Below are 15,099 nucleotides of genomic sequence, written 5' to 3' on the forward strand. Positions count from 1 at the left end.
TTAATTATGGCAACTTAAATGATTGATCTGGGCTAAGGGCTTGGCGGCGGGGCCAGAAAAGAGTGTGTTTTGGTCAAGGCGATTTCGAGAAAGCCTGTATGTGGTATAGCAACTCAGCCGGAAGGGAAATAATGTCCGTTGACGAGTGTTCTTCATCCCCTTCGCAAATGTTTCGTACATGTAGTTGATTTTTTACCTTCGATTGAAAATTATCAAATGGCGGGGCCTCCTCCATTCCCGACAAGGACATGCTGCCTTCTCAAGTTTCCGATTGGCCTTGTCAAAGAGGTTAACCGAAATTTGGAAAGTCTGCGTTAACTAATGTATGGTGCAGGGTATTTTAACGAATCTGGATTGCTAGTCTCTTCAAAGGGATCTAGAGGACCTGTGACATATATTTTGCACCGAAGACCGTGGCGTTGAAACATGTGGCATGGCCTTGCCCTTTTCAAATTTAACAAAGTCGTCAGATTTAGCGGACCATCAAATATCAGACTCTCGGTAACACTAATTCTTCGCTGAAAACTCTCAATAATATTATGGTCTTATCTAGCGGGTCGGGTTCCGAATACTGGGTCTTCAGGAAGTCAAGCGTCTTCTCTTTTTTCAAACTGTTCTCACCCCTGTGCAGTCAAGTAGTACCAAATTTAGATCTTTCCAAAAAAAAAAAAAAAAAAATGCGCCAGTTTCAAATGCTTTCAACACTGCCACTTGCTCAGCCCACTGGCAGAGAACATGTATTTTGAGCGACTGATGCAGTCGGTGTTGTGGATTACATTGTCCTAGTGAGCTGGCGAGTAGACTTGTGTGCTTATTAGCGAGTGGGCAGGTGGACTATAGAGACGAAGGCGGGAGCTATCTCTCCTCGTGTTTCCTCTGTTACAAGTATTACTTCTATTCTTGGCAGCCGTAGGTTAGCAGCCACTATAACGAATTCATCATCATCATGAGTCCGACAAGATAGTCAATGGAAATTGAGGTCTCTGAGGAAGCTTGGCTTCAGGGCTACCTATATTCAGAGATCGATACCGGACCCCAGATTTTGAGGGAAAAGAGAGCCGATTTTATAGCCAGTATTTCGGAAAGTGTCCCACCGGAGTCTGTAACCTCTTAGGGAGTGCTCAGGGTACGCTCATAGTTGTACAGAACATTGACGAAAATCTCGTTCTATCAAGGTGCTCAATTAGAAGCCATAATGATCTCTATCCCAAGTTGAGATGGTGTCGGTGGTTTGGTCCAGGCTGCCGAACTGTTGAGAAAAGAATGTAATTCGAGCACAGGACCTACAGATATTTGAGCGTGAAAGCGATTACGGCGGTGTCTGGCAAGGAGCTACGTATCCCGGAGCTGCTTGCGATGTACTCAGCTGCACGTACCAAATTAGTTGGCATCGAAATCCAGGTATGGTATTCTAGTGCGTGACTTGTTAATTTTCCGCCCCGAGATGCTCTCGCGATTTGGGCTGACGCTTGCGCTTTCAGACTGGGATTCTCTCTTCCCCACAGGCCCAGAGCTCGTTCGATACTACAAAAGTTCGCCGAATTCTACGGGCTTCCTGGTTGCACTCTGTTCGGTCAACCAGTCATGCACTGTACATGGTCCGAAGACAATTGCTATGGATCGTGGATGTGTAGGATGTGGACGAAGTGGACAGCCCAAATTTTGATACAGGCTGCAGGCACTTACAACCGCAAAGTCATTCCTCCAATACCAGGAATTAACACCTTCAAGGGAGAGGCGTGGCACACTGCTGACAGGCCTGAGCATTACGACTTTACAGGCAAAACTGTTGCATATGTAGCCACTGGGCCGACGTCTGTCCAGGTTCTCCCACACCTCCAATCCTAGGCCGCATCGATGTACGTGTTCTGCAGGAGCATGACATATTGCCATCCATTTATCAACCCCACCTATCCGAATTGGATGAAGTTGGCATTCCAGTGGATCCTTGGCCTATCTCGTTATACGCTTTAGTGGTCGGATCCCTGTTTGGTGTCCGGGCCTACTTTGTTTTCAGGCCCGTGACGTGGGTTGCAAGGTGCGAAGAACGCTATTGCCGTCACGTCCTGAAGAAGCGCGTCTCTGATCCAGCCCTGCGGCAAAAGCTCACCCCAACAGGTCGCTTTGGATCCAAAAGACCCCTAGTTTCTTTATCAGGGTTTTTTGAGGTGTTCCAAAAGGACAATGTTAACGTGATCAGCAATCCAGTAACCGCAATAGACGCTTCCAGCGTGATAACGAAGGCACCCAATGTCGAGGATGCGGTGATTCAGATCGATGATGGAGTTGCCAGTCATTATGGTGCGGCCACGCTGCAGCCGGAAGCCGATAGCACACACATCCAGGCAGATGTGCTCATTTGGGGCACGGGTTTCGAGATGCAGAGATGGGGAGGAGCAGTGCCAACAATCGGGCGTTCCGGCAAGGCGCTCAGTGAGCATTGGGAATAGTATCCGAAGACACTGTATGGTAAGTTTGCTTACTTTTCTATTTCACCAATATTATAGTATTATACGTTGACCGAGATCATGATAGGGACAATGACAAGCTCTTTCCCAAACTTATTTCTCGTTAATGGCCCGAACACCACCACTCCTTAGTCAAGCTTGATTCGAGGACTGGGGAATGACGCAGTACACAACTTAGAAATCATCCGGCATACCCGCCTCCAAATGTCAGGCCCTCACCGGAGAGCGGTGAGGGCCTGACATTTGGAGGCGGGATCCGCAAACAATCGGCAGATTCTTCTATGTACGCCTTGCAGCCCAATCTTGAAAAAGAAGCGGAATGGACCAAGTCGATGCAGTCGGAACTCGATAAATTGTCTACTAGTCCCAAGTACGGGCCTGCATTTTACTATCTCAACGCGAGCGGGCGTAACACATTTTTCTGGCCATGGTCGCAGCAATACTGTTGGTGGAAAACCAGAAGGGTTGACATCTCAGACTTTAGTGAAATCAAGGTTAGGATTGCGATGGAGACCGAGGGAGACAATAGTGGTGTCAAGATCTTGACCTGACATGCAGGCAAACTCCATCTGCAGGCAAACGCTGGCTATTTCTGTTCTTTGCCTGTATCAGGTATGTCAGGCTGGATAATCCTTTACCTCCTTGTTTCTCTTCCTTCCCATGCCAGCTGCCTTGCTAGTTGAATCAAGACTTCATTTTCTTCTTCCTAAATTGGGTTCTTGACAATTGGGACAAGTTGGCGTCTGATCAGAGAGCTACAGGCTAACGATATATGGCCCGAGTCACTACAGACCCAGCCCAAAACCCCGGCTATTATCCTGGTAAGATGGTAGCTATTCCCTCCAGGCTTCAGAAACGTATATAGACACCGGGACGGCGCCAATTCGAGGCATCGCAGGTTTTTACCAAGCCAGGCCAGCTAGGAAAGGTTTCCTCGGCGAGCTTTATGTTGATAGAAGGACCGCATGACCGGTCTAGGCACAGCGTGATAAGAGTAATAATAATAGTGAACCAAGGTTCTATGAAGGGCTGAGTCGAGTTGAGGTGCTAACTGAAGAGGCCGAATGCAACTTACTACATCCCCCTAAGAAACTAGGCGTAGTTTTAGGATCCCTATAACCACTCTTGAACGGGGGAATAACGGCTTAAGTCTTAGAGGCCGTACGGGACGGTCGATAGGATCCACCCTCCTCAATTCTAAGTGTCGTCGGCAAGCCAGCTTCCTACTAGAACGTGGGCCGCCGCGCCCACGCCCCAGGAAGCCCTAGGGCCCCCGCGCGTACTGCACCAACACCGCCCCCCCTTTTTCACCGGATGGGAAATTAGGTAATGGCATGTCTGACGAGGCTCTAACTTTGACTCTAGGAACGGTTACAGTACGTTCTGCCAGTAGCGGCAATGCAAGCCTTTTTGCGCCCCTAAGCAAACGGAAGGTAAGAGCTTGGTCGACTCTTACCCTGCAGGCACTTGTTTGGAGTTCTAAAACCGGCACAATAATAACTATTCACTAAACTGATTCGGTACAGGTAATTTCATGATCGAAAACATATCATATCCGACTTCATACTAAACGTTCAGGTAATCCCAGCTAACTAGCTTATTTGTAGAAGTCGGCGTGGTCACGCTTGATGGCATCGGCACCCTTCTCACCGATCATGTACACGGAGTTCTGGATCCGGCAGTCGGGAATGACAGGGATGACAGATGCGTCAATCACACGGAGGTTTTTGACGCCGTGGACCTTGAGGTTGGGGTCGACCACACCCTGCTGGATGCTCTTAGACAGGCGGGCAGTACCGCAAGGGTGGAAGGAAGTCTGGGAGCGGTCGAGCACGGTCCTCTTCATGAGCTTGTTATCGTGCAGCGGCATCTCCCAGGGGTACTCCCCCTCAATGATATCTTTGAAGCCCTCGCCGTTCTTCAGGACATCGTAGGCAAATCTGATACCTTCGCGGATGGCGATGATGTCGAGGTCGTTGTTAAAGTAGTTCAGGTTGATGTTGGGTTGCTGCAACGGGTCGGCGCTGTTAAGGGTGACCTCACCGGGGTCGGAGACAGGGCGGACAAGGTCTACCATAACGGTCATGTAGTTGCCCTTGCTCGGTGTAGGGTAGTGCCACTGGAACGCGCTGCCGAAAAGACAGACGAAGTCGAGCTCAAAGTGGGGCTGGCCGTACGGGCAGAATGGGTCCTTATTGCCGTTCGAGGCCTTGGCCTCGCGGTACTGGGGGTCCTTTTCCAAGTACTTGTCGATTCGGGGGAATCCGACCATCTCAAGGAATCCGGAGCCCAATGGACCGCTGTAATTGCTCTGGTAGGCTTGGATGGCCTGGTTGTTCTGGGAGGTTCCCTTGCGCAGGACGTAGTCATCCATACCGAAGCCGTCTTTAACGCGAAGGACGAAAGGAACACCAGGGTGATCCAGGAGATGCTGACCGACGTGGAGGTTGTCAACAATCACCGGAATGCCGTGCTTCTTGAGTTCTGCGGTAGGCCCGATACCACTAAGCATCAACAGCTTAGGGGTCTCGAAGACACCCTGGGAGACAATGACTTCACGGGTCGCATACAGGTTTAGTTCCTGGCCCGAGCCCGTGATGACAGTCACCCCCTTACAGGTCTTATCCGCATTGTCGATGATAAGCTTCTTCGAGTGTACCTGGGGAAGGATGGTGATGTTTGGCTTGTCAGAGACACAAAGGAAACTGCCAGAGCGACGACCCTTGTAAATCGAGTTGACACTGTGGGTTAGGCCAACCATTTGACCGTCGAAGATGTTCTCGTTGATTGGCTGACCAGTTGACTTCCACGCCTTGGTGAGGAGGTCACGGAAAGGCCGCATCTCGGGAATAAGTTCCGAGTGGGAAATTGGGATCGGACCGTTTTGGCCGATCTTCTTCAATTCTGGCGAGTATGCCCTCTCATCATCATGGTAGGTCGCACTCTTCCGTAGGTAGGGAACTAGCGAGTTCCAAGTCCACTCCTTTCCACCGTACTCCTCCCACAGATCAAAGGTACCCTTGGATCCAGGAACCCAAGTGAAGTAGTTCAGGGATGAACTACCACCAAGGGCCTTGCCGCGGGTGTTGGGCTTCTCAATACGCTCGTAGTCGTCTCGCTTGACCATGGTTGTCTTGTAGGCCCAGTCATACTGGCTGTCACGGAGCTCCATAGCTTCCGAAGGAGTTCTGATCTCTTCGATGTCTTTCGAATTGGCAACACCGGCTTCAACAACTAAGATCTTAGTGTTGGGGTTCTCGGCCAGGCGGCCAGCAACAACATTGCCGGCAGTACCGCCACCGACGATAATAAAGTCGAATCTAGCATTGTCCTGGACAGACATGTTGAAGGGAGGACAATTTATAAAGACAGTGAAAGTGGTTGAAGAGTTTTGAAAGAGACACGAGGATGGCTTGCTCAATTCACAAAAGTAACGACTTCTACAAGCCTTTTATAGCTGAGGTGGTGGGCTTTCTGGGAGAGGCCCCATGCAATATAGAAGACACGGATCATACTTTCTGGCCCCTCAGTGATCGTCATCGATTTGGAGGCAAGCAGCAAAGCAGCGGCTCCACGATTATAGAAACCTACACTTGTCTAATAATTCCCCATTGGTCTCGTAGTCTTTCCATATTGGGTTGCATGAGTATGAGTTGCACGGGTTGTGAGTCCCACACCAGGCACTATCTTGCATTCTCACCCGTGCCACGTACCCCAAGACGTCAACACTTCTGCAATTAGATTACTCGAACTGGTAGTATTTTGCTGGCTGGCTGGGACTAAAAGAATATATCAAATTCATATTGCAGTTATCCATCTCGAGGCAGAATGCTGAGACGGGGGGTCAGGCCGACAAATTGATAGTGAGAGGCATCGTATATACATCTTCCAAAGCTGCCACCAGCGTCCAAGACGGTCGTAACTCAGGTAGATCTACAGAGGTCCGGGCAGATTTGAAAATCTCCGCACCATCTGGTTGGCTGTTCGAAAGTACGCAGTAGGCATCCTGTCTCCTAGTTTCCACTTAACTGAGGGGAGCGGAGAGCAAAGTCCCATCAATGAATCCGCTGGGCTACCTCAGCATGACATCTGCTGCATCCATGCCTGCAGTCTAGTTGGCAACTAGGTATGGGTTGAATGGACTTGGTTGAACTTTGTATTGCCTTTGGCCGGTTCCATCGAAGCATGCCGACAATAGATCGCAAGCCCCCGGATCTGGAAAATGGCCAGCTCCAAAGATGGCTGATCAAGGCGGTATTCTAGAGCCCAACCAAACTAGAGCTTGAGCTAAAAGGGATTTTCTAAAGCCCTTGCTGGCCACTGTGGAGCCATACCAGAGCGGTTGGAAGCTGAAGAGCGCAGCAGGTTCTACTTGGATGAGGGCCATGTAAGCCAGATCAGAAAATACTGCCTCGCAATTTCCTCGGATTATTTATCCCTGGAACATCTTCTCCTCCTCGGCGTTGGACCCCCGGGGTGTTGTGAAGCGTGAATTGCGCCACCAACACACGCAATAATGCCAAGCTCCAACAAGCTTTTAAGATTTCATGGGTGGTGGGTCCAGATCTGCACTGACCAGATATGGTAGTGGTAGTCAGCCAATCAGACGTCTGCCCTCGGGGTTTAGAGCTTCTAACTACCTAGGTAGGTAGTATGCTCTCTGGGTCGGCTTCTTCCAACAACTTCAGGCTTTGCCCATGGGTACCACCACTGCGCCCGTGCGTCACCTCGTGCGGGGCGGATGAATGTATTGAGTAAGGTGAGGGGTCATCGGCGGTGGACCCTTCCTGGCGGTCGAAGGCAGAGCTCCAATTAGTGCAAGAGTAATACAAAGAGCCAATGCAAATCCAACTCAAATCAAGCACTGCAAGGCGAGCTTTAGTTAAGGTTGAGACTATATAAACTGCACCCCTCGCGAGAGCTCAACCCAGTAACCGCACATATACAATTTTTTTTCTGTCACATCTGACCTCGTATCATTACCCCAACCGCCATTCAGCATGAGCGACGACAAATACTATACCTTGGCCGAAGGTATATACCTTTCCAAACTTTTCTTTGTGCTTGAGTCTCACTATTTATAGGCTGCCCTTTTGCAAGCAACAGAACGGCTGTTCTGATGCGAGGTAGACACGGCGGCGGCCTCGGATTGCTTCAGGATACTCAGCTCATTGAGACCTTGGCTCATTTCTCTCGCGAGAGAATCCCGGAGCGGTAAGTATCTTGTCCAATTGATTGGTTACTTTAAGACCCCTACAGTATACTGACATTGAAACCTTGAATAGAGTTGTTCATGCCAAAGCTGTTGGGTACGCTCTTAAGGCTCCCACGGGAACGTTCTCCAGTTGACACTGTGTAGTTCTTATGGCGAGTTCGAAACCACTCGCGATTGCTCCGACTTCACCTGCGCCAGCTTCCTCAATAAGGTCGGAAAGAAAACACCGGTGCTTCAGCGGGTGTCGACGGTCGGGCCCGAGTCAGGATCTGCTGATACTTCTCGCGACGTACACGGATGGGCAATGAAGTTCTACACGGACGAGGGAAACCTCGACTGGGTTTTCAACAATACGGTATGCGCGGTCGCTGTTCTTTAATGTTTTCAATGATTGATTCCAACTTTTATTACCACCTCAGCCTGTCTTTTTCATTCGCGATCCGATCAAGTTCCCGTCAATGAATCGATCCCACAAGCGGCACCCCCAAACCCATCTTCCTGATGCAAACATGGTAAGTCCTCCCGATTTTAACCTGTGATGAGCAAATCTAATCAGATTCCCAGTTTTGGGAGTATGTTCCTTTCTCCGGCTCCAATTGGTGAATCAAACTCTAATCCAGCTTAGTTTCCACGTCGGCAATCCCGAAGGCATACACCAACTTCTGGTTCTATTCAGCGACCGCGGCACTCCAAAATCGGTTCGCCACATGAATTCGTATAGTGGACATACATATAAGTTCACTAAGGCGGTAGGTGATGATGATTACCAGGTGCTAGAATTTTCTCTCGCTAAGGTTATGTTAGGATGGCTCGTTTAAATACGCCAAAATCCACGTCAAAACGCAGCAAGGGATACAGAATTTCAGCCGCGAAAAAGCTACTGAGATCGCCGGAAATAACCCTGACTATATGATCCAGGACATGTTTGAGGCTATCGAGAGAGGCGACTATCCTGTTTGGAATGTATACGTCCAGCTGATGAGCCCCGAAGAGGCTGAGAAATACGAATGGAATATCTTCGATATGACCAAGGTTTGGTCGCATCAGGATTTCCCACTGCAGCAGATCGGTCGTCTTACTATGAACCGCAATGTGAGTCTTCGTAACCGTTCTCCAATATTCAGTTGCAATGGTTGAACTCGGAACAGCCGCGAAACTATTTCGCAGATATTGAGCAAGCTTCATTTTCGCCATCGACCATGGTTCCGGGATTCGCTGCGTCCGCTGATCCAGGTAAGTTGGGCGAGCCCGTCGATTGTCTTTCCTCGGATTTCCCGAGGCTAACTTGTACCTAAGTGCTACAAGCACGACTCTTCGCATACCCAGACGCGGCCCGTTACCGACTCGGCGTGAACTACCAGCAACTCCCTACCAATGCAGCCAAGGTCCAAGTCTACTGTCCTTTCCAGAGGGATGGAAAGATGCGATTCGACGGCAACTATGGAGGGGACCCTAATTACGTTGGTTCCACGATAAAGCCGACTAAGTTCTATCAAGACGTGAAAGGAACAAACCCTGGAGCATTGAGTCTACACACAGAACATGAAAAGTGGGCGGGAGAGGTTTCGGCGTATACTAGCGAGATCACCGACGCAGATTTTGTCCAGCCCGCAGCATTGTGGGAGGTTATTGGCCGGGAGGATGGTCACCAGGATAGGCTTGTTGACAATCTCGTCTCCAGTCTGAAGGGTGTTAAGTATCCCGAATTGCGAAAAGCTGTCTATAGTGCGTGTCCTCCCAGTATCTTCGAAGAGATCCTTCCACTGCAGTGCAAGTTCTAACGCTGAATATAGTCCTTTTTGGTCGTGTCAACAAGGACCTCGGGTCGAGGTTGCAAGAGCGTACCGAAGAAGCAGTTAACGCCGCGTGAGATCGATCTGCTTCTAGTATTCTGTCAGGATGTCATCATGGCGGATTCATGGGTAAAAGGGTTGTATTGCACGAAACTGCTTTTGATTTTTGACATTCTTAGCATTGTGCGTTGATTTCGCTTACTATGGATTTTGTACTATAAAAGAGATAGCCAGATTATACTCAGAATGCCAGACATCTTCTATCTTATTATTACCACATTACACATTACCGTTGGTGTAATCAGTAGCAAATCAGTTCTCCACCTGGATTCGTCCATTTCTGTTACTCGCCTCCGAAGGCAATGCCAATGCGATAGGATGGTTTGGTTTGATTTGTGTTTTATGGATGATAAATGGCCAATGATAACACCATCTGATGACTACTCAAAGATTGGAAGTTCTTTTTGACAATCCACCGAACAATTGCTCGACAATCGACTACAACGGTGACGGGCCATGGACCGAGGCGTGTGGCGACGGCCTGGGTCCATGGATGTGGCTTTATAATCCACATAATCTGTGCCAAATGACAGACCGTGTTTGGTGAAAGTCAAGCTTCTATTGGATATATCTTGGTGGTATTATACCACTTGGAGCCAAGTCCTGTGGCGCAAGCGTCCCACTGAGCCCAGTGGAATTCCGAATCGCTCTTAGTGTTTTGGGTGGAGCGAGCCCATCACGTGATTTCCATCCCCATCTCGCATTTCGATCCGTCGACTTCGATGTCCCAATAGTACCTCTTCATGGCCCAAAAAGAACAATGTCACCGCGAGTCTCCGTCTCCTCGAGTGGAATATCTCAGTTCACTTTCGTGACGGGGAACACCCAATCGGAAGCTCGGAGCCATGCTATGAAGGAGCACTGGAAGCGGCGACATCTGCGCAATCAGGAGGCGAAGGCATATCACCCGAAGAGATCATCGCGAACTTTGCTTCCGCACTTGAGGAGCGACCATAAAGAAGATGTTTCATCATCAGCAGATGGGAGTAGCTCTTCAAGGTTACAACATGACGGGGACGTGGACGTGGCCGAGAGTCGAGAGAAACATCCCAGCATTTGTGCTCAGCTGCTGTGCGGTGTGAGTTATGCGCTGTCCAGCTCGAGGCCTGACCCGTTCCAGACGTGTCCTGTTCACTTGACGAGCCAGCATCAGAAACTTCTGCATCACTGTGCGTATTAAGATTCGAGACATTGCCGCATGTGGAAATTTTGCTGACGGGGTCGCAGGGATTAGCACCCATGCGGCTATGATGTTCGAAGATCTGAATGTCGCCGAGTTTAACCCGATGAGGGATGTTTGGTTCCCGCTGGACCTTTCGAATGCTTCTTCTTTCAACTGCATCATGGCGCATTCAGCTGCGCACTTATCTCACCTATACGCTGGCACTCCTCCGCGACGAGGAACGAATTCTTCTGATACCTTGAAATATAAGATCGAGGCTGTGAGGATATTACGCGGTTGGCTTGGTGATCCTGCGAAAGAGCTAAGCGATGACTCTTTTGCTGCTGTTGTTCGTCTGCTCACGTTTGAGGTATGTTAGCCAAGTGCGAGTATCTCGTGGGGAAACGGGCTGATCAGCTTTTACTCAGCGATACTGGGGTACAGTGGCAGATTGGAAAATCCACCGTGATGGCTTACAAAGAATGATCGATGCCAAAGGTGGAGTTGAAGCACTTCACGAGAACTGGCGATTGGAACTTGTGGTTTACCTGTGGGTGCAGCTTGCGACAAGTATAAATAGGTTGCGATTCTGACAACTTCTAGTGTCTCGTTAATGTCGCGGCCATCATGGCTCGAGTCCACGAACAACCTCGAACAAATATCTCGTCCTTTTTACTCACCCCCCCTTATGCAACAAGCCCCCTCTCTAGATGTTCAAAAGGTCCGCTGCCTTTGGTTGATATCATTCATTCAAGACATGAGAACGTTCATGGGATCTTTCTACAACAGAGGGCTTTCGTCGTTCCCCTTTACTCATTCGGCAGTCGGACTTTTGCGCCATAGCTTTCAGCTCTGCATTGAGTCTTCTTCCCACGATGCTCACATCACGGAGTGGGAAGACGAAATGCTAGGATGTTTGTTCTCCATCAGTGTCCTAGTACAGGAGTCGATTTCCGCCCTGTCCGACGGGGATTCGATAACACTCACTGGACCGAACCGACTTGATGAATTGGAGATATCCTTAAGGGACTCTCAACATATGTGGGGGCATTCAGTCCACAACTTGCGCTCTATCTTATATGAAAGCCTGACAAGGCTCTTTGAGGAGGGAGAATTCAAGGTGAATTATGTTATGGACCTGGTGCAGGTTCTTGGCACATTGAGTTCGGAAGCGCGCCAGGGAGTCGAGAAATGTCTTCTTAATTTGCTTTACTGCCTCGGGAACAGCAACAACACGTTATCCATAGATGACGGATGGACGCCGGATTCGCTTTTATCGTCAATGCACGGCCATTAGCGCATGCAGACATGAAGCTTCGCATTTACTTTATTAAGTTATCGCGTCAAGAAATAAAATGAACAGACCCCAGTGATAGCAGAATCTCCTAGTAATATCCCCCGGTTGTTCGTGGGGACAATCATAAGAAAAGAAACAGCGCTGAGTAAAGGCAAGAGAATTACATCAAGCCTCCATAGGTCTGACCCTCTTCCTCGAGCTGCTCATCCTCTTTGATGTATTCCTTCAAGCCTGCCTCGCCTTTCTCCAGCTCGGATCGTAGCCCGCCCTCGCCGCCCTGAGGCTTGTCCTTGGCGGCCTGGCCCTCGTCTCCATGTTTGTGATGGTGGTCGAGGATCTTCTCGACGAAGGATTCCTTGTGCTCGGTAGGCTGCTGAGTGTCTACCATCGAGTCTCTGGTCAACATTTGGGAATGGAACATTGAATGAGGGACAAAAGTCACGGACCTTGAGGCATCTTGACCAAGTTTGATAGATCGGTATATGTTCTTGGGTTCCGGATATTAGATGTTACTTGGCTAGAAGATGCTAAGCACTCGTCGTCTACTTTATACCTCCCAATATACTTCCTCGTGCAAATGAAACTGCGGGACGAAACTCGATCTGCCTTCTGAATCCGGTAGCACTAATCGGCCAATCAGAAGACGTACCTGGTATGGCCGAGAGCATGCCGATCCTTGAGACCCGCCGGCTAGGGGTCCACTGGGCACCGCCAACTTGGAGCAGGCGATGTCGAACTTCGAAACACAAGTTGCATGATTGGGCACTCTTACTTTCACTTATAGAACCCCCACCCCCTCTTCTCTACCCTGCAGGGTCTAGGCAACCATGACCAGAACTCAAAATCTCAACTATAGCTCCGTTCCCAATTCTTATTCTCGTTCTCCATTCATCAAACGTAGAGCAGCGCGGCCAAGGCAATTCACCTGCTCATATTTGGATACATGGCCCCCCAACGTATCGAGACTCACAGTCAGAAACCCTCCTGATCCCAAGAGATCAACCCAAGAACCAACCATCAAACTGTCCAAACGAACAATGGGCAGCTTAACCACCGTCAGCGCCCAGGCTGTCACGGCCCCCCTGACCCGATCAGCAACCTTCCTCGTCCTATCCGTCACAAAGCCCTCAGACATCCCAATAATTCGCTCGGCCCTTGCCAGCGTCTCCAGCCTAGCCAAAAATGTCGCCTTCCGAGACCCCGACGCCAACTTCAACTGCACCGTAGGCATCGGCAGCTCCATCTGGGACGAGCTCACCAACCTCCCGCGACCCAAAGAACTACACCCCTTCCGCGAAATCAAGGGCGCCAAACACACCGCTGTCTCCACCCCCGGCGACCTCCTCTTCCATATCCGCTCCGAGCGCCGCGATATCTGCTTCGAGTTCGAGCGCCAGCTCATGGACCGCCTCGGTGGCTCCGTGCAGCTCGTCGACGAAACAGTTGGCTTCCGCTACTTCGACGCCCGCGATCTCCTAGGCTTTGTCGACGGCACCGCGAACCCCGTGGGCCCGGACGTTCCGCTCTCCGTCCTTATCGCGAGCGAGGACGACCCAAATGCTCGGAGCGGCAGCTACGTCGTTGTACAGAAATACGTACACGACCTGGCCGGCTGGAAATGCATACCCGCAGAACAACAAGAGCAGATCATCGGACGGACAAAGCCCGATAACATTGAACTCGACGACGCCAAGGACGGCAATCAGGCCTCGCATAAGACCCTGAACACGATTAAGGATGAAAACGGCGACGAGCATGATATTGTCCGCGATAATATGCCCTTTGGATCGCCGGCGAGTGGGGAGTTCGGGACTTACTTCATTGGGTATACCAACCGGCTGTGGGTTATTGAGAAAATGCTCGAGCGGATGTTTGTGGGGCATCCGCCCGGGTTGCATGATCGATTGTTGGACTTTTCGAGGCCGTTGACTGGGACTGTTTTCTTCGCGCCATCGCCTACGGTGTTGGATGGGCTTGATGGCTGATATAGATATAATGCTGTTTTTAGTCGTTCTCGAGAAATCCCAAGAGGTGAAGTTGTTAGATTGAAAAACAGACAGATAGATATAGGAGTACACTGACTAGGAGTGGTCAGATAGAAATAGGTCTCGCTATGACTAATTAGGTATTGGCAAGAGTGGTTGGGAGAAAGTAAGTCTGGCTACGACTACTCAGTACTAGCCATAAAGGTACATACAAGAAATGAAAGAAATACCCTAGGGATTGTATGCTCCCCCACTAGATCGAAGCTTATCCTAAGTGAGATATTATAAGGTGTGCTAAGCGCCACGTTAGTAGTTGAGATGGGAAGGAAAGGGAGAAGGAGAAGGTTCAGGAAAGAATATAGTAACATATGGTAGATTAGAAGAATTCAAAATAGAAAGGTCCCAAACGAGTATAGTCATAGCCAAATAGTAGGACAAAAGAAATAAAGGAGTATCAGTATAGAATCTTAATTCCAGTAGCACCCAAAGATAAATTCGACCGCCTGAATCGAGCGGAAAGGGAAAAGTCCCAACACAAAACTTTGCTAGCCGACGGACAGAACTAAACTCCCATGGGGTGGAGTGAAAATTACTACAATTGTAGTCAAATTTCAATCGCCAGCTTATACGAGCCCCTGGATTTACGCCTAGAAGTTTCGATAGCCCCTTGAAAATCAGTGTGGTTATTTTGGCGATGGACGTCAGGTGCCCCCCTTGGCGTACCCTATCAAAATAGCCTGATCACCTACAATCCCTACAACCATCAGTTTCCGACTTAAGACCGGGTTTGAATTAAAAATAAGCATATGCATGTTACTCTGGCGTTCTGGCTTTCAAGAACCCATCACGACGGCGGCATGAGAGCAGCCTAACGGCGGGAAAGACAATTGACCACAACAGGCTGTGACGAGGCTCTAAGCTCTGTCGAGAAGCGATACATTCTACATGGACATAAAAGGACACATATAGTTGCGGCAGTCTGCATATTACTTCGGCGAAGGGTTGGGGTAAATGATACACACCCAAAAATACACCGGCTGCGACACAGACACTACACCTCACGCCCTTTCCAACTATCGTTCGCTCGGTTTCCGCTTGCGCAGTGACTAGGGTTCAGAC

General features: G+C 49.6%; 6 protein-coding genes across 6 annotated transcripts; 4 read left to right on the forward strand and 2 right to left on the reverse strand.

The window, feature by feature from the left end:
* Positions 1 to 967: 967 nt before the first annotated feature.
* On the forward strand, positions 968 to 1,848 carry N7474_002292 (uncharacterized protein; the record flags this gene model as incomplete). Its single annotated transcript, XM_057193707.1, has 3 exons — positions 968 to 1,098; positions 1,281 to 1,418; positions 1,482 to 1,848. 3 exons carry the CDS (start codon positions 968 to 970, stop codon positions 1,846 to 1,848), a joined length of 636 nt encoding a protein of 211 aa, XP_057055062.1.
* Positions 1,849 to 4,065: 2,217 nt separating this feature from the next.
* N7474_002293 (GMC family oxidoreductase) lies at positions 4,066 to 5,811 on the reverse strand (the record flags this gene model as incomplete). The annotated part of the gene is made up of 1 exon (XM_057193708.1): positions 4,066 to 5,811. The coding sequence occupies one exon, from the start codon at positions 5,809 to 5,811 to the stop codon at positions 4,066 to 4,068; it is 1,746 nt and encodes a 581-aa protein (XP_057055063.1).
* A 1,657-nt stretch (positions 5,812 to 7,468) lies between these two features.
* N7474_002294 (catalase) lies at positions 7,469 to 9,464 on the forward strand (the record flags this gene model as incomplete). Its single annotated transcript, XM_057193709.1, has 10 exons — positions 7,469 to 7,502; positions 7,553 to 7,682; positions 7,754 to 7,777; positions 7,828 to 8,038; positions 8,103 to 8,195; positions 8,248 to 8,255; positions 8,309 to 8,432; positions 8,488 to 8,775; positions 8,832 to 8,916; positions 8,980 to 9,464. 10 exons carry the CDS (start codon positions 7,469 to 7,471, stop codon positions 9,462 to 9,464), a joined length of 1,482 nt encoding a protein of 493 aa, XP_057055064.1.
* Positions 9,465 to 10,296: 832 nt separating this feature from the next.
* N7474_002295 (uncharacterized protein) lies at positions 10,297 to 11,995 on the forward strand (the record flags this gene model as incomplete). Its single annotated transcript, XM_057193710.1, has 4 exons — positions 10,297 to 10,705; positions 10,764 to 11,068; positions 11,127 to 11,248; positions 11,302 to 11,995. The coding sequence occupies 4 exons, from the start codon at positions 10,297 to 10,299 to the stop codon at positions 11,993 to 11,995; spliced, it is 1,530 nt and encodes a 509-aa protein (XP_057055065.1).
* Positions 11,996 to 12,155: 160 nt separating this feature from the next.
* N7474_002296 (uncharacterized protein) lies at positions 12,156 to 12,401 on the reverse strand (the record flags this gene model as incomplete). Its single annotated transcript, XM_057193711.1, has 1 exon — positions 12,156 to 12,401. The coding sequence occupies one exon, from the start codon at positions 12,399 to 12,401 to the stop codon at positions 12,156 to 12,158; it is 246 nt and encodes an 81-aa protein (XP_057055066.1).
* Positions 12,402 to 13,032: 631 nt separating this feature from the next.
* On the forward strand, positions 13,033 to 13,980 carry N7474_002297 (Dyp-type peroxidase; the record flags this gene model as incomplete). The annotated part of the gene is made up of 1 exon (XM_057193712.1): positions 13,033 to 13,980. One exon carries the CDS (start codon positions 13,033 to 13,035, stop codon positions 13,978 to 13,980), a length of 948 nt encoding a protein of 315 aa, XP_057055067.1.
* Positions 13,981 to 15,099: the final 1,119 nt, after the last annotated feature.

The sequence above is a fragment of the Penicillium riverlandense genome (assembly GCF_028828495.1).
Source record: "Penicillium riverlandense strain IBT 135883 chromosome Unknown utg000002l_segment0_segment0, whole genome shotgun sequence".
Classification (NCBI taxonomy): domain Eukaryota; kingdom Fungi; phylum Ascomycota; class Eurotiomycetes; order Eurotiales; family Aspergillaceae; genus Penicillium; species Penicillium riverlandense.